General features: G+C 35.1%; 1 protein-coding gene across 1 annotated transcript in view; it reads left to right on the top strand.

Annotated features, from left to right (window-relative positions):
• Positions 1 to 21,406, top strand: part of LOC143681366 (semaphorin-3D-like) — a 137,842-nt gene that overhangs the window by 57,196 nt on the left and 59,240 nt on the right. Inside the window, exon 4 of the mRNA XM_077158359.1 lies at positions 682 to 842. Within this exon, the coding sequence (XP_077014474.1) occupies positions 682 to 842 (161 nt within the window). The remainder of the gene's footprint in view (positions 1 to 681; positions 843 to 21,406) is intronic.

Consider the following 21,406-nt stretch of genomic DNA (forward strand, 5'->3'; position numbering starts at 1 on the left):
GCATTACAACCTCATCGGACATGTGGCTTTACCTCACAGTGATTAAATATCTTCGTTTATAAAATCTAGAATCTATATTAATTAATTTTTAAAATCTCTACCAGCTTAAAAATCCTGATTCCATTGTTGGTTAGTGCCATATCTCTTTCACAATCCATTTGCTTTGATTTAGCCTCTTGTTTATATCTTTTTCCTGAATATATGAAAAAGGAACAGCGTAACCCCCCAAGCACATGCATCAATCTAAGCACTATCAAAAGTGGGAAGGGAAGAAATGCTCTGAGATTCATCACACACTCAGTTTCTTTACTTTACATGTATTGATTAATTTTATCAGTTTGTAAAGATTAAGTAGATACTGTAAATTCTGACAAACAAGGTGAACACAGAGTGATAAAGTATTTTGCATTTTATTGCTTTTGTAGTTACATGTTATACATTCATTTTAATATCATGTATTTTTCTTACATAAAATAAATAGGTGCCAATAAAATGCAGATATAATAAATTGTATTTATTTCTAAATGAGTATATGCTAAGAACTGTATATTGTCTGCATGGATCTACATTGGAATAGTCATGCAATATATATTTACCAAGTGGCTCAATATATATAATGGGGCAAATATTTTCTTATTAAGAATTTTTTTCTTTCTTTCCTTTTTTTTTACTTACCCATAGACTTGTTTCTTTCAAATAGCTGTGTACCCTTTATGGGTTCAGCAGAAGGACTGGATTTCCAAACCCTGCTGTTAGATGAGGAGAGAGGCAAGCTGCTCCTGGGAGCCAAGGACCACATCTTCTTGCTCAGCCTGGTTGATTTAAACAAAAATTTTAAGAAGGTCAGTTTATACACAGTTGGCGCGATTCATTTATTTTCATCTGGTCTCTTCTCCTGCATTGTTTTGCTGTATGTTACTCAGTGTCAAATGCAGTAGGTCATTTACAGGTCGAAGAATACCATTTTAATATTGCCTTTGACCATGTTTTAGATGTTTATTGATTTAAGTCTATATGTATATTTTTTGTTAAAAGTGAATGAGTGTGTTCCTGGTGCCTGCCCATGCAAAAAAGAAAAAAAAGTGAATAAGTGTGGTTCAGTGGTAGAATTTTCACCTTCCATGCGGGAGACCTGGGTTCGATTCCTGGACCAGGCAGCCGAAAGAAAAAAAAGTGAATAAAATGTTAAGTTATTTGAAATAGGCAATGGAGTAGAAATGCATATTGTGGGGTGGAAAAAAAATGGTAGGATATTTATTCACTAAGAGTGACAGTTTTTATCTATAGCAATTGTAAAATAAAATTTTTATTAACTTTCAATTCACAAATATATGTTCTTTCAATTGACAGTGTGGCTATGGTAGCATTTTTTTTTTTTTTTTTTTTTTTTTAAAGAGAGAGGGAGGAAAGGAAGGAAAGACAGAGAAGGAAGGAAGGGAGGAAGAAAGGGAAACATTTTTAAACATTTTCTTGTTTTATTATATTTTGTTTGTTTGTTACATGGGCTGGGGCCGGGAATCGAACCGGGGTCCTCCGGCACGGCAGGCAAGCACTCTTTCCCGCTGAGCCACCGCGGCCCGCCCCTATGGTAGCATTTTAACATCATTCTGTTTTCTCTACTCTCTCACATCTGGTCAGGCCTCTCCTATGGCTCCATCATACTCAGGGTTGTGAAGATTATTGATGACCCAACTAAGGGCTCATTAAGAACAATATTAACACTAGAACAAAATATATAATATTTATATTCTGAACCAAGAAGACAATTGCTTCCATATCCTAAATTTCCAGTTAGCACTCCAATTCACAAGAAAAGGGTGTTACATTTTGAACTTTATCAATTATCATTAGGCAATACTTTAGCAAATATCAAAGTCCTATTAAAATCTATGCAAAGAGAGATGATCCAAAGACAATAATGCATAGAATGACTCATTGATAAAAAACATAATATATGACTTATTGTGCATTTATGAGGCATCATCAACTGTTTTTTTTGTTTGTTTGTTTGTTTGTTTTTAACTGATTTTTTTCAGGGATATTGCAAAAGAGAGACTAGGAAACACTGCAAAGTTTCAGGTCAATAGTTTCCAATATAAAATTAATATTGAGTATTCCCCATTCAAAAAGATTGTTTATAGATAATTCTAAGACTTTAAAACTTCACATAGCATCCACCTGCAATGACTTTAACTCTTGCATTTTGAGAGATATTTAATAACCAAATATCAGTTTTTTATTAATTTTAGTATTATCTACTATTGGGACTTCAGTCTGCACAAGCAACATGATTTATCTCTACATGTGTTATGTGTAATATGTTATATTGCTTCATTAACCCCTGCATTAGGAACAATGTATTTTGCTTTTTCATCATTTAATGGTTAAATTGTTCTTCCACACATATCTATAATTTTGTAATTTCCTATGCTCAGACTGGATAAAGAAATTGTCTTTCAATGTAAGTGTATATACTTGTAATTAATTGCATGTAGTCTCTGTTTCTAGAAGAAAAAGTGGGAGCTAAAATAATGCCAAAATTGGGTGGACCATGGTGGCTCAGTGGCAGAGTTCTCACCTGCCATGCCAGAGACCCAGATTTGATTCCCAGTGCCTACCCATGCAAATAATAATAATAATAGCTGTTCTCAATTTCTAATAATCCAAACATATTTGCAAAGCCATAAGATTGTCTTTCTAAAAAAAGTTACAATTACCCTATTGCTGGATATTGTTTATAAAAAGGTTAAATAAGAAGTTGATCATGTGGTATAATTTGAAAAGCTTGCCCTTCATTTCACTGTTAGAGCCCTATCCCATTTATTCTTAAGGGGGTATTTTTTCTTCAGGAATTTTTAAAAGTTAGCAAATTCCCGGGAGGGCCTATCAATAGTATTAAGTAATGATTTAATCATTAGTAAATACCTTAGCAGGGGATAGCACTTTTTATGGAAGAGACTGAGGAAAAAATCCAGTCTCCTTTAGAGTTATGCCTTAAGAGATACTATATAGTTCCAAAAGCATTTTTCCAAATATGTCTCAGTTTGGGTATAATAGTAAAAATTGATGTTCTTGTGCTATTCTCTGCCTTTAGGGATTGGCAGAAAAAGTCCATTTATCTGCCTGAGTGTATTAGATCATTGCTTAAAATAAATTCTGATAGCATAACTTCATCCAGTAACTATTTAAGCAACTCTTCTACTCTCTTTGGCCATGTTCCATGTTTGAAATGGGCTAATATTAAGAAAAAAGAAATTTTATTGATTTCCCTTCTGATGTTATTGCAAAAGATGGTTATTTGAACATCTTACAAAATTAGGGTCTGTCCTAGAGATTTTCTGTATAACTGATATTTCTTTATAAAATGTACCATTCATAAGGAAGTTATTAGGTGAAGGTAAGAATTTATGTTTATGTAAGTACCTACCTTACAAATTTATAAAAACCACTCCAGTGCTAAAAAAGGTATTCCACGGTAGCAAGTAAGTGTTGAGATGTTGTATTTGAGCAGTGTTTAGATCTACACGGTTTGCATTGGCTCAGTGCCCTTAGGCAAAGTGCCAGACTCCTTGGTGGAGGAAACCGCACACATGTTGGGACTCTGAGAGTCTGAACGATATCCTTTGTACTTTTTAGAGCTGAAGTGATCTACAACACATAATTGAGTTATGGGTGACTGGTTGGGAATTTTTTCCCCTGGGAAATTAAAAAAAAATGGTAGAAAGTACCCAACTGAAGTGGTAAAATTAGATATATGTTTTACTTGGATTTTTTTCTGTGTAAATATGGCTGTGCTTGTTGAAAAATAGCCATTATCACTTCATATGCAACAGACATTTAGAGAGAACTGTCTAGAAATTATAGCAAAATCACTTACAAAACGAATTCTGTAGTAAATATTTAGTAAGATCCTTCTTATTTTTGTGACTCGTGTTCACATTAGATTTTGACTCTAGTACAGTGAATGGTGCAGGTACACCGTCCATAAACATTTGATGAATGCGTGACTGCAAAGGGATAAAATCAAAATTAGACCTCTCAGAGAATTCACCCTTTCTAGAAAGTTACTTAAATGAAAAAAAAGTTACTTAGAATGAGATTTTTTTTTAAACTGGCGTTTAGATGAGGGATGAATGAGAGTCTAGTCCTTTTTTATTTTTTCTTTTTTTTGAGCTGAAGGACTATTTCTATAGACATTATACACCTCAGAACAAGAATAACTCACCTGCTTGGGATGTGACACCTCACTGTTTAGCTAGGTGGATCCAGAGGTGGCCCATAAGGCCAGTGAGGGATCATCCTGTGAACTTCTCTTTGAGACAAGTTCAACACAGACAGTCTCATTGACTTGACATTTCCTTCCTCAACACTAGACCAAAATGGAGCAAACAGAACCAAGACATGATCATGTTCCAAGGGAAGGACATGGATCTAGGGCTGCACGTAACCCTCCCCGCCTGTGGGAGGGAAGCTAAGGAAGCAGTGTTGGGCAGAAGGAGACTGGAGCTGTGATACAGTCCCGACAAAAGCCTCAGCGGACAAGCCAGACTGATGCGGAGGCAAACATTTTGATATTTTCTCTTATCCAAATGATGATACCATTATTCCTCTGAGTTTAGATTATGAAAGAAAATCTCCATTTTCTCCCCATCTAATCCATTCTCACGACCATCCAAGTTGTCTTAAAATAAAATAAATAAATCTCAAAGAAGGAGCTTGACTAAACTCCAGCCCTCTTAGCATTGACTTCTCAAACCCTTCCCAACATATTTCTACCTTAGGTTTCCAGCGTTGTTTTTAGCCATTCTTCATTGTTCCCTCACTGGCAGTCTGCTTTCTGCTTCCTCTACCTCTTCCTCTTTGCGCTGGTTTGAAAGGAAATATGCCCCCTAAGAAAAGCCATGTTTTAATATAAATCCCATTTCAAAGAATGGTTGTTAGACTGGATTAGGGGACGACATGTCTCCACCCATTTGGGTGGGTCTTGATTGGTTTATTGAAGTCCTATAAAAGAGGAAATATCTTGGAGAATGAGAGATTCAGAGAGAGCAGCACCACGAAGCAGAGTCCACCAGCCAGCGACCGTTGGAGATGAAGAAGGAAATCTCCTCCCGGGGAGCTTTGTGAAACAGGAAGCCAGGAGACAAAGCGAGCAGATGACACTGTGTTTTCCATGTGCCTTCTCACTTGAGAGAGAGACCCTAAACTTCATCGGCCTTCTTGAACCAAGGTATCTTTCCCTGGATGCCTGTGACTGGACATTCCTATAGACTTATTGTAATTGGGACATTTTCTCAGCCTTAGAATTGTAAAATTGCAACTTATTAAATTCCCCTTTTTAAAAGCCATTCCATTTCTGGTATATTGCATTCCGGCAGCTAGCAAACTAGAACACTCCTCCTCCTCTTTTTTCTTTTCTTCTTCTCTTTCCTCCTCTCCTCTTCTTTCCTCTATGCCACTTAAACTACTGCGTTCATTCTTTCCCTTCCCAAAAAACTTCTAAGTTTTGTGCCTTTGCTAAGGCCTCCATTACATCTGTCTGACCAGGTCAATCCCAATTCCTGAAGTCAGGAGGGGAGTAGAATTAGTGCAGTTTGCTTATATCACTCATCTAAGGTAGAAGGAATGTTCAAGAATCAAAAATATTGACTGCTATAATTATGGAGGAGATGTTTCTGAAAACATTATTTACTTGGGGGACTAATTTTTTGCCCTCACTAACATCAGTAACTGAAGGCAAACATCAGAGTTTACTCAGCCAATCAAAAAGAAGAATGTGTATTGTCTATTTGGAGATGATTTTCAAGATTACCTAGTCCTACCAGGAAATCATCAGAAAGGATTTATTTTTCCTTCAGGGTATAGCCATGAAAAGTATTTATTGCTAATAAAAATCCATGAAATAATTTATTTTTCTCCATCCTGCATAGTAAAATTGAAAAAATGTTCTGGCCTTTACACATATTTCTCATGCCTAATAAGCATTCAGTTGCTTTTGCAAAAGTTCTCTTTGGTTTTTTATTTAATGTAAGCTTTGTGAACTCTAGTCTGTCACAGGTATTGATATTCCTGATAATATATGTTTTCTCCTTTGTAATAGTGTACTTATAGTTGGGCTGGCATTGTTGGGAAGGTGCAAGATTACAGTTTAGTTCAAGGAATTACAGAACACATCATTATTCTCTAGTTCTAATATTTAGCATTTTCTACTAAATGTTTAATGTACAAAGAACATAATTTCAGAGAATCAAATAGCTGAATATGACTTAAGTATCCTTGAGTGTATTTCCCAGCAGAATTATATCTAAAATAATGGGGCTTTTATTGATTTGGTTTTGTCAGTCTCAGGGGTGGGAAATAAATGATATGCATTAAGGAAGTAAAACCTAGGATACTTTCTCAGTAACTGCACTTGAAAGACTATATATAGTCCTGCTTTAGTCCTGTTTCTCATTTACTCAGCTAAAATCCATTGAGTGCCTACTATTGATACTGAGAACATTGCAACAAAATATAAAACTCTGATCTTTTCATTGCTCATACCCTTGTTAGGGAGACAAAGCATTACGTGCTTAAACAAGTTAAAAGAATAGCCAGAAAAGGTTTAAATGTCCAAAACATAGAAATTCAGGAAGGGGGAAGAAGTTATATGTTGTGCAGGGATTTGAACTAGCTCCAGATGGATAGGTAAATTTAAATTTGTGTTAACTGGTTAATTAAAAATAGTTTGCATTTGAATTTGGAACTTGAGCTTTATTGTTTAGACAGGATGGGGACAGGGGGAAGACATGTCTGAGAAAGGGAGCAGAAGGGCATCTTTCCTTTTCTTCATGTGTAGAATTCTCTTGGTTAATGTCAAGGAAATTGGATTATCTTGCCCCAGCCCTTGCCATCCTACCCCATCTCTCAAGTCAGAGGAAATATTTAAAAGAAATCTAATATTCCTTGAGAGAGAGGGTCAACTGATAGTGGACATTTACATTCATTTATAAGTGATGCATTAGAAACCTGTTCAGTGTATCATAATAATGAAAGCGCTTGACATTTGTTCAATGTGGTTTAAGCATCGATGGTTTCTAAAAAAAAAAAATGATGTTAAACTACATAGCTTCTGTCACTTTCATTACAAGTGAGTAATACTTTCTACCTCAGTCAGGCTTAAGAAGTCCTAATGATAATTTGTATCAAATCCAGGGCTCTCTCTATGTAAAGTTCAGGAGAAATGTATACAAGCCCAAAGTCTCTCCCTCCTCCTTTCTTTTTCCTTCTCCTTTTTTTTTTAATGGAGTCTTAGTTGACAGTTAAAATATCTAATATTCTCTGTGTGGTTAGATTACTTGATTGGGCTTCGGAGTTAATGAATTACTGGAATCATTCCATCTGAAAATGTTACTCATTTTGGAAGCAGTTCAAGCCATGTTTGGGTGGAGAGAGTCTCAAACCACGATGGACGCGACAGATCACAATGAGAATCATTTATCAAATTGAGTACTCTTTTCTTTTCATATTATTTAAGCATTTATTTTTTGTCTTCCTTTTTCTTTCCTTTCTTCTCTTTCTGTCATTCATTCATTGATACATAGTCAGATGAGTAGACTAATAAGAAATAAGCTTACTCTGAGACCATTTATTTTATCTACTAATATAAAGGTAATTGTTATATCAACTCATCATAGAGTATGATCATAAAGCAACTGTATTGTATGCCCCACAATCCCTTTAAACCTTTTCTGTCGAGCTAGTTCTTCTGGTACTGTTCAAAAACTCCAGCCTACCTCCTGGCTTTCTTTGTACTTTCGGGTAGTTCAGGCAATAGTAATCTAGTAAATAAAAACTCCAAACTAGTGCGAAACAACTTCCAAATTAATTCTAAAATGAACTCCCCTGCCCTTTAGCCCAGCTTGGGCTTGCAGAAAGGAGATATTCAGCGATATCTTCAATCATGTCCTCACCTCACACTACTTCCTCTTTAAGTTTGTTAAACACAGTGTGACCTCTCTGGAGTCACATCAGGAGAGGAAAGAGTTCCGAAAAGTGCCTGCTCTACCAGTGCTGTGAGAGGGGCCTGGCTTCTCAACTTTCTAGCCTTGTCAGATAGTTCTTTCATAGGCATCCTTGTGAGTTTTTGGAATATCCACTTTTGAAGTTCTCTCCCTTGTAATTCCGTGGATAAGGGTGACTGCATTTCTCCTCTGATGAGCCTATGCTAATTCTTTTTCCTGAGACAGATGGCAATACTCCAAGTTTGCGCTTCTGACATCTTTTCACTCAGCTCTCTTGTACAAGACCTACAGTGACCTCATGCCATTCCAGGCTTGAGTATGGCTCCCATCTGTTCCATGGAAAGCCCTCAGTGTTCTTTCCTCAACAGATTCTGCAAATGCAGGCTGATCCCAATGTAGACACAGAATCTGTGCTTTCATTGCAGCTCTCAGTCCCTTTCTCATCCTTTAGACATCATTCTACAATGTTCCACAAAGTTAATGTTCAAAAGCAAGTGTTTCTTTATATCCCATTAAAGCCCCTTACCTGGCACCTATTCTGCATTCTGGGTTTTTTAGATTCTTTCTTCACTCTGGGGTTTGTTAGACTCTTTCTTCACAGAGGGAGAGAAGAAGTATCTTTCTCCACAGTGGGGAGAAACTATAATCTCCAGCATCTGACAATTTCATAGTTTGGAAATGGGTTAAATATCTAAACAATTACTTTGAAAAGGTTTTCATCTGGAGCTGACACCTCATTTTAAATATTGCCTAAGCTAAAGCTTGTATTTTAATATTTTGTTGTACTATCAAAACTATAAAATGAGGTCCCAAAAGAATGTCCCTTTACTTCCAACTGTACTGGTAAGCTCACAGTGTTTCATTCCTGAAGTATATACACTAGAATTATAGGAGTAAGCAAATGGAGAATGTTATTAATGTTATTGCAATTGCTTACCTTTTGAGTATTGCCATTTGTGAAAACATTTTAGTTTACATCTGTTTTCCATGTTTTTCAAATATATTTAATATAGTCCCAGTGAAATGAGGCTGTTACCTAGAATCTATACAAAAAAGAGTATATAGGGCATGCATTGAACCATTTATTTAACAATTCAAAAAACTAATGTTCAAACAGTATACTTTCATTTTGTGATAATGCTTCATCATCTTTATTCTTTTTATTCAATTAATTTTTAAAATCTTCTGAAATGGATATGAGTGGAAATTAAATACTGTGTATTAAGTTTCAAAGAATTCATATATTAGCAATCAAAAGTGACGATCTTCTTTGGGCCTAGTCAACAAACCTGTGAGTTAACCTTCTACCTAAAGTATTGAAGGCAAATACTGTATAATAATGACACATTATCTTTCTTAATCAATTGAAGCTTGCTTTTAATGTAAAAACAAATTTTACCTTTAGGAAAAAAAAGTTTTTAAATGTAAACATACTAAATGCGTTGCTGGGAAAAAAAAGGAAGTTTTTAAATGGGTTTTCCAATGATTGAATAATGTATCAAAGTACTATATTAATGTGATAGAGTACCTATTCTTATGTAATAACCTGAGAAAGTTTTATCTCATCTTAATAAAATAAAATTTAAGTTCTCACATTTATTTAAGGAGGTGGCTCTTTTGGATATTTAACAAAAGCAAAGAGAGGATGATTTAGAAGGAAACATTAGGTAAAACTTAAATATAAAATGCTCATGCTAGAACTTAGTTCCTCTAAGAGGATTGACTTTTGTTAACAGGACATAAATAAAGTAATTCCAGGTTTATAAATGTGACACAAGTTCCTTTTCTTGTTGTTTTTCTACCTAGCATAGTAGTGTAATTTTTCTATTATTTTTCTCCTTGTTTAATATGAAAATTTGACGTGTGGTTATAAAAGTGACTCAGGTTACTTGAAATTCACCAAACTGTGTCCCTATTTTGGAGCACTGATATTATAAAAATAACTAAGTGGAATGATTTTGTAATTTTAAATATAATAATTTTCAGTCCAATATTAAACACCCTTCTTTGCTACCATGAAAGGGGCTTTGTTATTTCCCTTTCCTCAAGGAAGCCTAAAACAAGAGGGTTTTCAGAGATGAGGATTCTACACTTGCTTGCTTTATATTGAGTATGAGCAGAAATGCTTTTATAAATCAGAATGACCTTCTGACTCCAGTTCTATTAATTCACTGTGTAGCTGAACTAGACATTCCCTTCTAACACTTAACGCTTTACGTCTACTGATTAGAGGAAGGGAAACTCTCAGAATAAAAAAAACCTTCTAGTTTAAATCAAGTTATTGTTAACAGAAAATTGCCACCCTTTTTATTCTTAGTTAATACTTGAAATTAAGAAAACATAAACACTTGCAAACTATGTGGACATCACAGTAAATTAACTTTTGGTATAAGGCACCCTGCTTAGTTTCATGGTGATTAATCTGTTCCTCTTGCCTGCTGAGCACATGCTGTTTAGTTGCCGCAGAGGTGAAACAATCGGCTCGTTCATGGATGGGCTGGCTCCCCAGCCTGGGTGCTGATGTGCAGGTCCCATCTGGTCACTGTAACGGACCGTCAGGATGTTGTCAGACTGGTCAGACTCCTACCAGAAATCTGACAAGAACGCCTTCTGTCTGCAATTTTAAGAGAAACTCTTCAGTTCAGTTTTCAATAGACACTGAGTGCTAACTGTGTATAAGCGGCTGTGCCAGGTGCTGAAGGCGTTGTAGTAAAAAGCTATGTCCCTTTCCCCAAAGAATCTGTGATCTAGATCAGTGGCCACTAAACTTCAAGGAGTCACGGACTCATTGAAGGAATAAAAAGGAGGATAAGAACAGTATTCTTTACAAAATTTTGATGTCCATCTGCAAGAGTCATCAGACCTCAAGTTTAAAATTTCTCATCCGTTTGTGGATTTCTTGATACTTCTTTTTTATTTGTATGATACATTAGTATTTCTCTCCAAAATTAATTTGGAGCATATTTATTGAGCTCCTACTAAGTTTCTCTTCTCAGTTCTAGGAATATAAAGGAGAAAAAGACAGGCTAGGCTTTTGTTCTGTGGTGCCTCTGATATTTTTGGGGGGTGGGGCCTGAGGGAGAAGAAAAAACGAAGCAAATAAGAAAATATCAGCGAGTGTTAAGTGTTATGGGAAAATAAAACATGGTAATATTTTTGGAAAACTATTTTAGATTGGTCATCCTAGAAGGCCTTTCGGGAGAGGTGATACTGAAACCATTACCTATTTATGAGAAGGAACCATCCAGAGGAGGCCAGATGTATTCCAGTTAGAACAATTTCATCCAGAGTGTAATAATGAGGTGATATTTGAAAGAGCAGTATTTGTTTGCATATGGTAGGAGCTCAATAAATGTTAACCACAAGTTTTTTTTAATGGGTATAAATTCTGGAAATTACGACCTCTGTTTCAAGGTGTTTCAAGATGTAGCAGCTGAGACTCACAGTTCCCTATGGTCAGCAGCTAATGAGTGGTTGATTCAAGGGTCTATAATGCCAAAGAAACATTTGAGCTATGTCTTAAATCACAAAAGAGGGAAACCACTCTCTACCCAGGCTTCCCCAAGGAAGGGCAGATAAGGGGGTCTCAGCCTCTATGCCTAAAACCTCACATCTGCATTTAAGGATGTTTTCTTGATAAACTTGTGGCCCTCCCCTTCTATGTAAGTCTGAGAAAATTCATTTCCTTCAACTTGAAAATTTAAAATTCCCATCGCTGACAATTTTCAACAAGGCCCCATTCCAACTGTGTAAGCCTTATCTTTGTTATGCCTGTCCTTGTTTTTCAACACCTCTTTCTTTGCATTCAGATCTACCTCTCCCTGGTCTTGAAACCCAGAGTATTCATTGCTTCCTTGATTATTCAAGTCTATGTACCAGATGACATTTAAAAGGACATTTTCCCAACTTCTTCACAACCATTCAAAAACTTGAATTCTGTTCTTTGATAAAGATGATGGCTTGCATTTTTAGGGCTCTGAGTTTTTGTCTTTAATTAGGTTTTATGAACAAGTTGTAATTTCCTCTTGTGTAGCACTCAGCTGTTTTGGCATCTCTGAATTAGGCCAAAGGGCTTTCGACTGACCTTGCACTTGCTCACTTGAGTCAATTAAATTGCTTCTCCAAAGATGGAACAAAGAGCAGATATAATTAGAATTTCCTTTGGATGTTGTCATAAGGTCTTATCATTATTTGAGAGTTTCGCTAATTTGCCTAACATTCAATAATTAAAAATAAATTGCCTGACATTTTCACCTAACTAGATGATAACTTTTAATGAATTCTTATTTTATGAATGAAAGAATACTTGTTAGAAGACTTCTGCTATTTATTTGAGTTTTTCCTACTTAGTTTTATTCAAAATGAAGTAAAAATGCTTTGCTTTGGATTTTGTATAGCGATAAGACAGTAAAATTCAATATAAGATAACTAGATCATGAGTTCTATCTTTAAGTAGATACAGTTATCACCAAATTTCATGAGAAAGTTAATATTAAATCTTTTAAAAGTGTACTTAAGGAGTCATAATGGCATCTATATGGTCTCTGGGGCTTCTACACCAGACCTCGGCTAAGCTTCTTTTTTTGTCATAAAAGATGACAGCAGCGCCAGGCCAACTTTTAAAATTGAAAGAGGAAAAGGAAGAGGTGATGTGAGTGAGGTTTTAAAGCAGTGTTTGAGCAGAGACTTAACCCCCTATAGGGGGTTTGTCTATAAATATGAAGATATTTTATAGACAAACTACACAGTCTGTCCCTGAAGAGGTCTGTAACAGACTTCAGAAGAGAGCTGAAAGAGAGAGAGACAGAGCTGCTGTAAGAGAGAAGAGAAAAAAATAGGAGTTTTCCACCCAAAAACAACAAACCTCTTCTTTGGTTAGACCAGATTCCTGCTGCCAGTCTTGATGAAAATGATCCTTTAACAGATATAAATATATATTTGTGATCCTTGATATCAAGTTCCAAAATCCCAAAGACCACTCCCCACCAAGATGACACCCTTAAAATCTGCCTCTAGTACTTGCACAACTTTAGCTAAGAACTAATGTTCTGTGGGAATTAAAATTGGGCAATCATGTAAGCGACATGATCAAGTGTGAATATTATAAAAACACATAAACATACTAATATGGTTAAGTCAGTAAATTCTAAAACATGGGAGTGGCTTATCAAACATATTTGTTTAAAACATTAACCCATAAAGTATCAGTTCCAATATGAAGACATTTTATAATTTCATCTATTTGTTTCCAAAAGTACTTTCCCATTATCAACTCAATCTACAAAAATTGGCACTCAGATTAAAACTCATTAGCAATCTCAAATTGTTTAGTAGTGGTTCAATTAGTGGTTGCACCTGAATAATTATGTCCTGAGGAATTCTTGGGCTCGTTTGGAACAACAGTAAAAACTATCTATTTGATTTTTGATGTTCTCCATGTGAGTGGAGAGAGCGCCAGTAAACCTTACTATAGATATATCTGGGATGCCTCTTCTGAAAAGAGAAGGAAAAATATAAATGGGCAACTTTTGGGGGAGTAATACACCTGCTCCAAAAAACTTTCAGAAACAAGAGTATGTGTTTTTATTTTGCCCTGCTTCCCCCTGCAAAATTTGATGAATGCTAAGTACTAGAGTGCATGGTCATTTATATGACATTTTATTGCTAACAAATTCAGAAAGTAGTGAGAATATTCATAATCACCTGCCAAATGACTTTCCATAGACAATGTGGACATTGTAATTTTAATTGTGGGGTGTGATTTCTGTCTAAGAATGAAGTGATCTCACATTATACTGACCAAACTACTGAAAAAAATCTAGGACCTCAGATGCCTCTTAGGCTTTTGTGTATCCCTGCTGAAGCTCAAAACTTTTCAAGTGGTATTGATTATACCATACTGATCAGAGTTTCTCTCTCCATCTATGTATCTGTGTCTTCCTCTGTCTTTTCATTTACTGGTTTTCCCCTGCACGTACACACACACACACACACAATTTGGCTAGAACTAAACAGAAGTAGTAGAATACTGTTATATAGATAGAAATAGATATGTATTGCAAATTATATAGGTCAATTTAAAAGATGGAGCTGAAGGGATACAGAGTGTAAAAACTCAGAAATGGACAGCACAATACTACCTAACTGCAACACAATTATGTTAAAACACTGAATAAAGCTGAATGTGAGAATGATAGAGGAAGGAGGGCTGGGGGCACAAATGAAATCAGAAAGAAAGATAGACGAAAAAGACTGAGATGGTATAATCTAGGAATGCCTAGAGTGTATAACAATAGTGACTAAATCTACAAATTAAAAAAAAATGTTTTTGCATGAGGAAGAACAAAGAAATGTCATTACTGCAGGGTGCTGAAAATAGATGGTAATTAATATTTTAAAATTTTAACTTATATGTGAGACTAAAGCAAAAAAATGTTTATTTGGTACAAAATTTATATTTTGACTAGTGCATTTCCTAATATAACTTATGTAGACAGCTTAATTGAACACCATAAGTACATGGAACCTTGAGTAGGACATGAGATTTTGTTGGTTTGTCCAGAGTGATGCCCGGATGAATCCCAGAGTGATTTAAACAGTGAATAAAAAAATATTTGCAAAGTCCCCTTTGGGGAATGGTGAGAAAGGGGGAAAATTCAACTTCCCCAAGTTGAATTCTTGATATTCTCACAAGCAGTGTGGACAACCCAGGCTGTAGGCTGAGCCTCCAGTCTTGGGGTTTGTTGATATGAAACTTAACCCCCAAAAAGATAGGTCAAGTCTACTTAAAATTAGGCCTAAGAGTCACCCCCAAGAGACCCTCTTTTCTTGCTCAGATGTGGCCTCTCTCTCCAGCCAACACAATAAGCAAACTCACCACCCTCCCCCTGTCTACGTGGGACATGACTACCAGGGGTGTGGACCTTCCTGGCAACGTGGGACAGAAATCCCAGAATGAGCTGGGACTCAGCATCAAGGGATTGAGAAAACCTTCTCGACCAACAGGGGGAAGAGTGAAATGAGACAAAGCGTCAATGGCTGAGAGATTCCAAACAGAGTCGAGAGGTTATCCTGGAGGTTATTCTTACGCATTAAACAGATATCACCTTGTTAGTCAAGATGTAATGGAGAGGCTAAGGAGAACTGCCTGAAAATGTAGAGCTGTGTTCCAGTAGCCATGTTTCTTGAAGATGATTATATAATGATATAGCTTTCACAATGTGACTGTGTGATTGTGAAAATCTTGTGTCTGATGCTCCTTTTATCTACCTTATCAACAATGGAGTAAAACATATAGAATAAAAATAACTAATAGGGAGAACAAATGTTAAAATAAATTTAGATTGAAATGTTAGTGATCAATGAAAGGGAGGGGTAAGGGGTATGGTATGTATGAATTTTTTTCTGTTTCCTTTTATTTCTTTTTCTGAATAGATGTAAATGTTCCAAGAAATGATCATGATGATGAATATGCAACTATGTGATATTGTGAATTACTGATTATATATGTATAATGGAATGATCAAAAGTTAAGAATATTTGCATTTGTTTGGTGTTTTTTGGTATTTAAAAAAAATTTAAATTAATAAAAAAATGTGGAAAAATGAAATGTTACTTGAATATATTCTGGCCAACCCTATGCAAATAAAAATGTGGGTTTTTGTTGTTTTATTTATTTGTTTTTTTCTTTCCTTTTTTTTTTTGATTGAAAGGAAGTTCTGTTTCTTTAAATTCTTTACCAACAAGGAATTAAAAGAGTTTTTTTTTTAAATGAGCCCTTTGTACTAATGAGTAGATGGCCAATAAAAGAAAATCCAACCATAAATCATAATTAAAATGACATCTTTTAAATATTGGCACAACTACAATGATGTTTTTGTTACCTGCTAAGTAAATGTTTAGAGTCTGGAAGACAATCAGGTATCTCCTAGCTTGTAATTATTTAAGGTAATTCTGTTTTTGAATGCACTGTATCATAATAAGCCAGTATGTAACCTTAATAAATCTTTATTTTGAGGGTTTGAATGTTAGTTTAAGAAGTAAAATTATCTTTGTGAAATCATCTTGGAATCCCTGTGCAATAATAATAATAATTCTTCAAGGAAAATTTCTATTTTTTATTAGGTTGTAGACATTATGGGATGAAGGTGATAATGAAAGAGAGATAACATTTTGGGAAAAGGAATATGTTATATAACATAGATTAATAGATTTATAAAAATTTTCATCTGGAGTCCAACAAATTCTCAGTGCATGTATATCTTTAGCGTTTACCCACTCATCTAAAATATGACTCTCTAAATCTTGCAATTAATTTTATTGCTTCATTGACTAGGATGATGCAATTCAATTTTCAGTCCCAGGACATAACCGAAAAAAGTACAACAAAACCATTAAAACCTCTTTTAAAGATCTGTATTCCTTTTCAATGTGAAAGAGAATCTGCAGTTGCCCTTCTTTATGTCAAGTCCCTCAGACAGAGTTAAGGTTGTAACTATTAAACTAAAAGCTAAACTAAACTCAGTTAAACCATCATGTTAGGGATGAAACCATTAACATCAAGTAACTTAAAGCCAGGATTCAAAAGTAGGGGCTAGTAAAGACTGTTTACCATTTAATGCTCCTTCCTGTTCCTCAGGCATAGTGGCTTTGTCCTTTGTTCTCCTTTCTCATTCTGTTTCTGTCTCCTGTGGAAATGCAGTCACCCTATCTGTTTACAGAGTTGTCTTCCTGACTAAAATCTGGGCAGCTCAAGGCCACACCTTACCTAGCATCCAGAAGGCTCCTCCTCATAACTATGAGTCCAAGGAACAGTATCCACCTGTGCTATCTCTGAAACTTTGATTTAGATGTCAAAATTGGCATAGGGAGTGCTTTTTACATTTTGACACTCTTCAATTCCCTCATTTAGAAGCACTTATCAATGTAATCAACTTAGCTTTGGAGACACCATTTATCTCATAACTTTACCTCAATTCAAGTATGGTTTGGGTTAAAATTTGGAAACTTCTGATGATCTTTTCTCTCTTTGAGTCTCATTTACCTAATATGAAAAATTTCTTTATTTTACTTTGGTTTTCTTCTATAGCATAAATACCAATAAAATAGTCATCAGAAGCAATCTAGAAATGTTTTTCCTAAATTTACTTCTGAATAATTCTAAATCTGACTATCATATAAAATATGAAGACCATCATATAAATTATGAAGACTGTCATATAAAATATGAACAACAGAATCTGAATATTGAAATTACTCAAATATTAATCTAGACTAAAGATCAAATAAAATGAGCTAAGGATTAAATGTATTGGCAAATCATGGACGTCTTTTCTATGTACTATTTTATTGAATGATGCAAAGTTGTCTTTTTAAAACAGCTATAAGAATCACAAGGAAAAAAGTCACAGGGTGTCTTGAGCCCATAAAGTCAGACAAGAGGCAAAGATCATGTAACTTTAAGTGTTATTTTTAAAGGAGAGAAAAAAAGACACCCAATCTGATATGTTTGCTACCAATAGTAAAGGAAACTTGATGAACGTTCAAATTTCCTGCCAGCTGCAGAGTTTTATTATTCACTTATTTAGAACCTCATAATTCTAGGTTCATGACAGATTTGAAGTCCATACATGACTCATTTAGATTTATTTATTTACCGAATACATTACTTAATTGTTTTAAATTAGGTATTAAGCCCCTGAAAACACACCATCCAAACAAAAGCTAGGATCTGGTAAAGAACCTACTGTTGGGCCGGCCATGGTGGCTCAGCAGGCAAGAATGCTTGCCTGCCATGCCAGAGGACCTGGGTTTGATTCCCGGTGCCTGCCCATGTACAAACAAACAAACAAACAAAAGGAACCTACTGCTTACCACCAGTGTATTCCTACTATCATCCTGAATCCTGTATTCTGTCTTTTCTTGCTTTTTTTCTATATATTTCTTATTTCTACATATGTACTGTGTATATTTTTAATTAATTAATTTCCTTTATTTTAAGGTTATGCTGCATGCCGATTGGCGGGGTACTTTTTTCAACTAATATGTATTGCTAAGATTCTCTCATGTAGCTTTTCATTGCTAATAGTTACTTCATTTTTGACTGCTCCCTGTTATCTACAACTGTGTGGATTCATAACTGCAATGATTTAAATCATTTCTGGATAAATAAAATTTTGAGGTTTGTACACCATATCAACTTCAGCTCATCGCTTGAGCCCTCCACTGGCTCCACCACCCTGCCTATAATCGCCTTTGGATTACAACAGTGGATTATGCTAAATGAGCAAACTTGCTTAAATTTAAAATCTCAAAACTTTCATTGCTTTTGTCTATTAAAAGAGTATGAGTACCCCTCTGTGCGCTTTTTATTCAGAGATCTAAAAACTTAAAATTTCACTATAAATATGATATCATGCAAGATTGTTGACTTTTAAATTGTTTGCTAACTCCAGATTTAACTGATCTCTTTCAGTGTATTTTCTCAGGATATTTTCTTTTTCCTAACCCATTAAAACATTTTTTTTATTAACAATGGTGAGAAACGTAATAAAAGTCTATCAGGAATTTTTGAAGCATACATTTGTAAGCAACTCAGAGCTTACTTGTGTTGTTTCTTCTTGCTTATAGCTTAATAGAGATTATTTATTTCTGTAATCTAATGGAGTAAATGCACCTGAAAATGGGAAAAATAATTATAGCCATCTCATAGACTTCTTGTGAGATTTAGATAAGATAATGCCAGTGAAGTGTTTAGCTAAGCAAAGGAGGTGTCTGAGATCCATATTGTTAAATATTGTCAACAACTTTTTTGTACATTATCAGTAACAGTACCACAGAACAAAGAAACAGGTTTATGCCTCATACATTCAATTAATATTAAATGTGATCTTTTCAGGACATTTATGCTAGCAGAAATATATGAGGGAATGTTTGCATCATATGTAATGGGAAACAGTCTTTACATGTATTTTATTAGAAATGAAAGGCATTGAACTATTCCAGTAGATAGCCTCCATCCTTTCGAGTCTTTCATCTCTTCACCCTGTGCAATATCCCAGCACTGATCAGGTGTCCAGGTCTGCAAAGCCATCAATAACTCATTGAATTAGAGGGAAAAAAAAAGTACTTTAGTCCTGCATGGTCTTCAAAATTCTATCGTTAGCTGAATACTAGAAGCATGGCATCATCAGTAGGAACATTTTTGTATTTTGTGTTTCTGCAGTCCTGAATTTATGTTAAGGAATGAACAAGGCAGTAGGAAAAGTGTGTTATGAGTCTACTTGAATGGACTAATGTCAATTTTCCCATGGAGTAGATGAGAGATAAACCTTCAGGTCAAACAATCTGTGAAGGTTTTATTTGTGATGATGTTCTCATTTCAGCATCTTCATTAATTCTAGTTATATAGTAACTCAGTTACTCCTTATTAAGTTAAAGCAAAGAATGATAAACTTTGCTGGAGCTTTTATCCTACAGCATTTAAGTATGTGTATGGAACATATTCTTCTAATTCAATAAGGTTTGCATGCTAGGTAATCTCCTCTAACCTTTTAGCCCATCTGCAAACCCAATATTACAGATGGGGTGCTTTTCTCTTTTTACCAAAGTCTGTCAAGTTTGATGTTGGATCATATAAAGACAACGCAAGTCTTTGTCTTCTTCTCCTTTTTTAATTTGTCCTTTTAAAATAATACATTTTATAAGGTAATAAAAATAGTGCTTTTCTAGCATTCACATGTTCCAGGCACTGCTTTCAATGCTTTACATTTACAGTATCACAATGGCACTATGAGCTAGATCCTATTATTTTCCATTGTACAGATAAGTAAACTGAGGCCATAAAAAATGAATCACTAGCCCAATATCACTGCTAGTAAATAGGGGAGCTAGGAATTGAGTCCAGAAGTCCTTGCCCATGATCTGTACTCTTACATAACATTATAAAATCTACATATAAGGACTAAAAATTGTATCCTTCAAATCACTTCTCTCTACAGTGTTATCAGAATATAGATACTTATTTTTGAACAGCATTGCATATGTTTCATCCAACCAAAAACTGAGACAAGTCTGTGGTTCCATCGACATCTTTTATGACCTTTGGCTTTGACCCTTCCCTTCCCTTCTCCCCAGTAATTTTTGCCTACTTCTCCGGACTGTTTAGGATTAACAGGTGTTTGGAAAGACTGTCCCCAAACGTACTATATAATTGAAAAGTGGTGAATTATTTACCATAATGAAAGTTAGCTAATTGGGGTGAGAAGGGAGTGGAGATGAGGAAACAAAAAGGAAGTATTCCACTTTGTGGAACCTTCTTGGTCCACCCCAAGTTTCAGTCCACATTTGAGAAGGTAAGGAGAGGAAGGGAAGAGGAGCATGGAAGATGGTTGGTAGTACTTTGCTTCTGTTTAGAAAAAGGTTACTCACAGTCATTAAAGAAATGTGTTTGGTCCTGACTGTAAACATTGAGTTAAACAGTTCAGTCCAGGCAAGAGAAAGCACAGGATTTTGCAGGCAGCCTGGGCTCTGTTTAAGGCACAACTATAGATGCACAAAATCTCGCCTTGGTGGCCTTCCCTCACATGTCAGTAGAGACCTTCCATGGGATTAAAAGAACTTTCAGCTCTAAAACTCTATGATTCTATCGTTTCATATTTTAGATATATTTTAAGGAAATCTTAAAAGTAAAATAAAGAGTTCATTGTAAAGAGTTTTCAAATTATATGAAAGCCAAAAAAGAAAAACAAATCTTCTATAATTTGTTAATAGTCCCAGCCCCCACGAACACCATCCAGAGATAAGTGGTGACATTTTGTGTTTATTCTCCTATCTTATCTATTTACTATTTTTCAGAATGAAATCATTGTGTACATAGTCACTGACAACAGTTTTTTTCACTTAGCAGACTGCCATGAGCATTTTCCCATGTCATTAAATTCTTTTTTATAACACAACGTTTAATAGCTGCACTGCATTTCTTTATACATTATTTCATCAATTCCCTGTTGTTAGAAACTTGGTACATGTCCAGTTTTCACTGTCGTAAATGATGCTGCACATGAATATCCTTATTTATAAATACTGTGAACATCTTAGATTATTGAATAGAGTTACTTGTCAAAGGATCTAAAATATTTTATATACATATTGCCAAATTTCCTTCGAGAAAGTTTATCCCTCTACGCTCTCACCAGCAGTGCATGCTCACAAGAGGATTTATTTCCCCATATCCTTGCCAATAATAGAGACAACATATAGTTATATATGCACTACTAATATAAAATATGAAGTAAATATATTTAAGCTTTGTCAACAGAAAGAAAAGAAATATGTTCATTGTTTTACCTTGACATTTGCTCATGTCTACAAATACTAAATATTCATATATTTTTTAAATTACC

Source organism: Tamandua tetradactyla, chromosome 1 (genome assembly GCF_023851605.1).
Source record: "Tamandua tetradactyla isolate mTamTet1 chromosome 1, mTamTet1.pri, whole genome shotgun sequence".
In the NCBI taxonomy this organism is placed as follows: domain Eukaryota; kingdom Metazoa; phylum Chordata; class Mammalia; order Pilosa; family Myrmecophagidae; genus Tamandua; species Tamandua tetradactyla.